The sequence below is a fragment of the Myotis brandtii genome, unplaced genomic scaffold, assembly GCF_000412655.1.
Source record: "Myotis brandtii unplaced genomic scaffold, ASM41265v1 scaffold803, whole genome shotgun sequence".
NCBI classification, from domain to species: domain Eukaryota; kingdom Metazoa; phylum Chordata; class Mammalia; order Chiroptera; family Vespertilionidae; genus Myotis; species Myotis brandtii.
This window is the reverse complement of record NW_005371234.1, coordinates 848,495-855,792: the sequence shown is the minus strand read 5'-3', so window position 1 is coordinate 855,792 and position 7,298 is coordinate 848,495. Positions and strand designations below refer to the sequence as shown.

General features: G+C 45.9%; 1 protein-coding gene across 1 annotated transcript in view; it reads left to right on the top strand.

The window, feature by feature from the left end:
* The window catches only part of CXCL17 (chemokine (C-X-C motif) ligand 17), a 20,830-nt gene extending 16,394 nt beyond the window's left edge, over positions 1–4,436 (top strand). Inside the window, exons 3-5 of the mRNA XM_014531435.1 lie at positions 1,904–1,984; positions 2,907–3,008; positions 3,953–4,436. Of these exons, the coding sequence (XP_014386921.1) occupies positions 1,904–1,984; positions 2,907–3,008; positions 3,953–4,050 (281 nt within the window). The 3' untranslated portion in view covers positions 4,051–4,436. The remainder of the gene's footprint in view (positions 1–1,903; positions 1,985–2,906; positions 3,009–3,952) is intronic.
* Positions 4,437–7,298: the final 2,862 nt, after the last annotated feature.

Here is a 7,298-nt window from a genome sequence, read left to right as displayed (position 1 = left end):
GGCGGAGGGAGCGGTTATGGCTGCCCTCAGTCCCGTTCCCCGAGGCTCTGCTTCTCAGAACCCCCGGAACCGCTGCAAACCTCGGAGGGAAAGCTGCCTTCCAACTGATGCCAGACACTCCCGCTTCTCCCGTTTGGGTCCGAGTCCCCAGCGATTCGCCCGTATCTGGAGCTCAGAGTCTGAGACTCCCCCCTGACCGAAAACGACAACCGCGCTCTCAGCCACCAGCCCGCTTTGCGCGCGCACCTCCGCACCTGAGTTTTTTCCACACTGCGCCTCCTCTGAGCCTCGGTGTGCTGTTATTTTTCCTTCTAGTTGAAGAGTCTCTCCTCAGCCAGCCTTCCTGTGGTTCTGGGTGATGTCCGTTCCGTCTTTTAGTTGTATTTTTGAAGTGGTTGTTTGCGGCAGCAGTCTCTGGTGTTTACCTATGCCGCCATCTTGGTCTCTCCCCCAAAAAACTTTTCAACGAAGAGATCCAAACAAGATTCCTCTGGCTCTAATATTCGGGGGCTTTTCCCTGGAACTAGGAGAAGTCAGGAGAGAATAAAGTGTTAGAAAAGTTTACATGGCAGGGGCTATGTCTGTTTAAATTACTTTTAACAGCACATAAAAACATTTAAAAACCAGCACTTGAGGAAATGATGCAACACCCTCCATCTTGGTGGTAGAAAGGGCACAAGTCTGGGAAACAGGAGACCTGAACTGAACCAGATGATCTCTAAGGGCCCTCTCTAAACAACTTATCCACTCACTATTGAACAAATATTTACCAAGTGCCTACCATGTGTCAGGAACATGCAACTGAATGACTACTTAGCTACCGGTTCAGAGTCTAGAAGGGAAAAAGATTTTTAGTTTGCTAGGGCTGCCGTAGCAAAATACTGTCTCACAGTTCTAGAAGCTAGGAGTTGGTTTGGTTTCTTATGAAGCCTCTCTCCTAGGCTTGCAAATGGACCTCTTCTTGGTCATTCCTCTGTACACATACATCCATAGTGTTTCTTTATGTGTTCAGATATCTTCTTGTAAGGACTCCAGTCAGATTGGATTAGGGCCCACCGAAACAACTTCATTTTTACTCAATCCCCTCTTTAATGGCCCTATCTCCAAATACAGTCATTCTGAGATATTGAGGATTAGGGTTTCAACAAGAATTTTGAAAGGGACACAATTCAATTCACAACAGATTTCAAACAAAAAACTATAATGGTGCAAAAATAGAACTGCACTCAAATATGATGGTGAACCATGTGAAGGAATAATTATTTCTGACAGGAATAGCCAAAACTACTATACAGAGGATAATCACCTCGGCCTGGTTCTAGCTCCAGAACCTCAAGTCTATATATAAATCATCATCCTTTGATTATCATGATAATATTTTAGTTATCACAAAATGGGAATAAAAAAGCATCAGGTGATAAGACATACCTGAATAGAGGCCAAAAGAGGAATGGCTTTTGTTCCAGGGGAGCAAAGGTAAATATCATATTTTTATAGTTGGACTGGGATTAGGGATTCAAATACAGCAAACTTAGAGGCCAGGTGAAGATCCTGATGGGTTTATGGAATAATCTGCTTGTTCCTTAAGTTATGAGGATTTTATTGTGTGTGTTGGGGGGGGGGTCTTGATTAAGCCCCATCTCTGTCCTCTCTTCCATCCAGAAGACATTCTTTCTCTACTTACCTCCAGCTAAACTTTTCTCTAGACTGGATTTTCAACCTCAATTCCTTATCCATTTAAAATACTCTTCAGTACTTGAGTTAAAATACTCCTAGATCCCTAAGTAAAAAAAATGGAAAAGAAATGGAACTGAGCTAAACTAGGTAGCACAATGCTGGGGGATCATTTCTGTTGGCCCTTTTCCTTTCCAGTGTCTGGAAGTGACCTGTTTACTTTCAATAGGAGTCGCCAGAGGCCACAAGGACAAACGCCAGGCTTCTGGGAGGTGGCTCCAGGAAGGTGGCCAAGAATGTGAGTGCAAAGGTCAGTAACTCAGTCTCAACAACAGTGATACACCATTGATACCCCGATCCTCTCCCTTGAGTCCCTGAGACCAGTGCAGAAGTTAGCTGAGCTGACTTACCCATTCCTATCTGCACCAGCCCACCACATGCAGCAACACTTGTTTTCTTCTGGAGTCTCCTAAGAAGGCCTGACTCCTCCAAGGTCTAAATCTCTGCCTGCCAACTCCCCCTTATCTTTTCCCTAAGAACCCAGGGCCACCTTCCAAAAGCTTCCTGGATCTTATTCTCAACCTTATTTTACTCACAGGTAAGACTGAAATCAGGCAAAATGGCTTGCTCCAGGTAAAGCAGCTACTGGAAGGCTGACACCTATGTCTTATTCTTCATTTTTTAGTCTCCCTAATGATATCCTGCTGCCTTCTCCACACCTGCCACTAAATTCTTGCTAACACAGATCAGGAAAAAAATGCTCAGAAATCCTATATAATAAAAGCTTAATATGCAAAGCCTAATATGCCAGGAGTTCGACCGAGAACTCGACTGGAGGGAGCGGGGGCAGAGCAGGGCCAGCTGACCAACCACCCGAGGCCCCTCCCCCCGGCCAGCCCTGTCCCTGATCACCCCCCACACACACACACACCCTGATCAGGGGCAGGACCAGCCAGCCAACCTCCCGCATCCCCTCCCCCCTCTCCCCCTCCGCCAGCCTGGCCCAATCAGCCCCAATCGGGGCGGGCCTGCCAGACCCCACCCATGCACAAATTCATGCACTGGGCCACTAGTATATTTATAACTGGATACCTCCACTGTTCCATGTTGACCCTTTTCCCCATCCTATTGCAGTATAAAAAAAAAGCAAAGATAGCAAGTAAAGCCCTACCTTACTCCCTACTCTCAAACATGCTAATCCTCCCATCTAAGCAGCAACCCTGTTATTTCAGATTGGTTCCTGAGAGCTCCTAAAAGAAAACTCATGGCAGTGCCCAGGCTTCCAAAAAAGCAGTGTCCCTGTGATCATTTGAAGGGCAACATGAAGAAAACCAGTAAGTTTCAAAAGAATGAAACTTCTTAAACCAGAGTCACTCAGTGTAATCAACTAGGAATGAAGCAGGGGCTGAGAACAGACAATAGAGGTGAAATGAAGACCAGGATAAACATCTCAGTGCTTTCTACTTGTGTCAACTTGTGGGGAAACAGGAAGAGGAAGAAAAGCAGGATACAATTCTACTAATACTAGAGAGGTTTAACCAAGTCTTAGATTTTAGAACCCCATTGCTTATCAAAGTGGAGGGAGATTGGGGACCTGATCATTGATCTCTGAAAACGACACCGGTGTCACCCAACCAGTATGGCTTAGTGGTTGAATGTTGACCTATGTGCCAGAAGGTCACAGTTGGATTCCCTGTTAATGCCCGGGTTGCCGGCTCAATCCCCATTAGGAGGGCGTGTAGGAGGCAGCCAATTAATGATTCTCATCATTGATGTTTCTATCTCTCTCTCCCTCTCTCTTCCTTTCTGAAATCAATTAAAAGTATATTTTAAAATAGGCAAAATTAAACTAAATTATTTAGGAATATATATATATATATCTTCCTAAATAATTTATTGAGGAAAATTTCACATTCAGGGAAACACCAATGTGAGAGAGACACATAGATTGGTTGCCTCCCACATGCGCCCCTACCTGACACTCTATCCACTGAGCCAAACTGGCTAGGGCTCATTTTTATTTTTTAAAGTAAACTTAATAGTTTACATACAAAAAGATATGGGAAACTATATAGTAAGATATTAACAGTAGTTTGTTCTTGGGAATGGGGAGTGGAATTGGGGGAGAGTTGTCCTTTTACATTTTTTACTGCATATATTTTTTTATTTTAATTATTTTCCACTGGATGAGTCTTACTTTTATAATTTTAAAAGCTCTCATAAAAAATAAATTTAAAAATTTTTTAACACTAGTGTCTCCCCTTTATTTTCACCCTAGGGCACCAAAGGCACCACAGGAAGCCAAACAAGCACTCCAGAGCCTGCCAGCAATTTATCAAACGCTGTCAGCTAGCAAGCTTTACTCTGCCTCTATAGGAACTCTGAGAGCCTGCTCTCCCAATGAAACATTCTTAGTCAAAAGAGAATGTTCTTCTCCCACCTCAACTCCCTCTCCTTGTCCCCACTCTCTAAATCATTCCAGGGTTCTCAAAAAGCATTTTTCCCAAGATTATTTTGATTATTGTTCCCTCTAGTGCTTTTTCTTGTGAGTCTTTTCCTGTACCCTCTCATTACTCAGGCTTCATTTAAACTTAATTACCTGAAAGAAACCAGGAATCCTGGCTCCCTAGCTGGTTTCATCTGACCTTAAATACAACCAGGCAAGTAGCAAACATAAGTCAATAAATATTTTTAGATGTAATAGGGCCCAGCGAATGTGACTCATGGTTGAGGGTCAACCTATGTATGAACCAGGAGGTCATGGTTCGATCCGGGTCAGGGCACATGACCAGGTTCCAGGCTAGATCCCCAGTGGGGGGCATGCAGGAGTCAGCCGATCAATGATTCTCTGTCATCATTGATGTTTCTCTCTCTCCCCTCCCTTCCTCTCTGAAATCAATAAAAATATATTTTGAAAAGAGTGTAATAGGCCAAAATCATTTCTTTCAAAAGGGGTCTAGCAACTCGCATTCAATCCAGATGACCCACTTTTCCCTGTTCACTACAAATTCAACCCAGATTCTACATCTACACATACTTCTTCACACCAAATAGCGCTGTGTGTGTGTGTCTTTCCTGTCAAATTTTTTATTCTTTTACTCTTTCAACCAACCTTTCTAAGGTAAGAGATAAGTGGGACAAAGAAAACAGGTATACCAATGAATCAGACACGGTCTTATCTATAATAATAAAAGTGTAATATGCTAATTAGACCGGACAGCCGAACGACCTGGACGTCATTCCGGATGAAGCGGCGGGGGCTGAGGCAGAGGTGGTTAGGGGAGATCAGGCAGGCAAGCAGTTAGGGGCGATCAGGCAAACAGGCAGGTAAGCAGTTAGGAGCCAGCAGTCCCAGATTGCGAGAGGGTGCAGGCCAGGCTGAGGGACCCCTATGCCCCCGTGCATGAATTTCGTGCACCAGGCCTCTAGTTAAAGATAATATAGGTCTAAAAAACTATATACTAGGTAATTTCCTAGTATATAGAACACTTTTAGGATTTGTGGTTGTTATCATCATCATCATCTTCATCAAGGGTCATTGTACTCTGTGAGTTTCCAAACTAGTACAGAAGACATATATGCAGAACCATAGATTCAGAGCTAGAGAGATAGTGTGGAAGATCTCAAATACCATTGAAAAGGGCTTCAACCTGTACAAATGAGAGGCCATCATTCATTTTTTTAACATGGGAGTGAAATTATAGAGTAATAATATAAGGAAATTAAACTGGCAACCATTTGAAAGTATAAATAAAGAGGAAAAGATTATTACTGCAGTACAGAGACAGCTTCCCCCTCTGATCCTTTCCTCAAACATCAGAAGGGAAGAAAAAAAAAAAAGGAACACTCATCCAGAATCTGGCTTCTGTCATCCCAGAGGACTAAGTTGGATGCTGCCTTATAAGAAAACAAAAACAAAAGCATTTTAACTGAGTGGTGAGTAGGGTGGGGCCCTATTTATGACACAAGAGGGCAAGCCCCTCCCCTCTGGTAGAAGAGTGGTGATTAACCAGCCTCCTCCTGTTTCTAATCCACATCCACAGGACTTGGGGCCAGCAGTGGTCAGCCCACTTGCCAACTGCCTAAAAAAGACCAGAAATGCCAGGATAAAGGAGTGGAACCCAAAGAGAGGTGTCATCATGAGGAATCAATGAGGCATCTGTAACAAAGGAGGCCTGGTGGGGGCCAGAAGGATGAAGCCTGGGAGAGCAACATCTCCCATGAGGGAATTAACAACAGTGGACCCAGGTTCTAAGTCAGCATCTAGTCCTGACTGGGAACCTGAGCCACACCAGATACCTATCACCCAGCCAGAGCCTGGCCCAGAAAAGACACCCACAGCACAGCCAGCATCTACGACTCAGCAGGGACCCAATACCCAACAGGAGCCTGCTTCCCTGCAAAGACCCCTCACTCAGCAGGAGTCCCTTGCCCAACGTGAAGCTGAATCCCAGCAAGAAACTAGAGCCCAACAAAAATCCGCTTTACAGCAGGAACTCCTTGCCCCACAGGAGCCTTCACCACAGCAATCACCTCCCATCCCAAGGGTGCCCTTCACTCCAGAGGGAGCTGCCTCACAGCAAGGACCTGGGACAGAAAAAGAATCTAGAACTCAACAGGAGCCAGAAGTGGAAGAGGAACACGTGGCTCAGCCAGGACCTGGCCCAGTAGAGCCACCTCTAGCTCAGCAAGAAGCTGGATCAACACCTCCTTCCCAAACTGAACCTATGTCCCAAGAGAAAGCAGGACAGTCAGACCCTAATGGCCAGCAAACAGCCCCAGACAAGTCCCAGCGGGGATCTTTGAGCGAGTGGGGATTTCTATCAAAACTTCACGAACTATCCATACAGCGGCCTGCCTCGGAGTGGAAGACATTTCTTGAGTGGATCACAGATTTTGACTCAGAATCAGATCCGGGGTATCCGTTCGAGATGGACTCATCAGCCACGAAGGATGGAACCATGGCCCAGGGGATGAAGCTGGACCTCAAGGAGAAGCCTGGCGATGAAGAGATGTCAGGCTCTGGTGGAACATCAGCCCAAGAGACGAAAACCAGCAACCAGAACCACAGACACTCCTGGGACACGGGTGAGTTGTGCTTGGAGGAACGGGGTCTCCCAGGGATGGTTATTCATTCATCATGAAGTACTGAGACCCTCCATCCCGGGAGCAAGCCAGTGCCTCTCCCTCCCCTGGTCCCCTCCCCGGGCACGTCACCATTAGCTTCCTCACTCCCAAGCTCCACGCGTCCTTCCTTTACCCTTTAACTTAAAATAGAAGAAGTACCGAGAGCTGCCTCTCTCAGGTCAGCTCAGGTGATCCCTTAAAGGTTCTGTGAAACAAAGATCAACAGCCCCATTTGATAGATGAGGAAGCCGAGGCCTTGAGATGTAAAGGATCTGACACGAGGGGGGCAGTGGGAAGTGGCCCGCCCAGGATTCAAAGCCAACGAGGCTGCCTTCCTTCGAAGGATTTGGGGTAAATCGAAGTGTGAAAAGTTCTGAGCCAGGGGCCAGAACAACAGGGAAGCCTGGTGTATTCATCCATCCCTCCCCAAACCCACTGAAGCGAAATTTGGCAGCAGACGCTGGAGTGTGCTCCAGAGACACAGGCTGAAGGGGGCC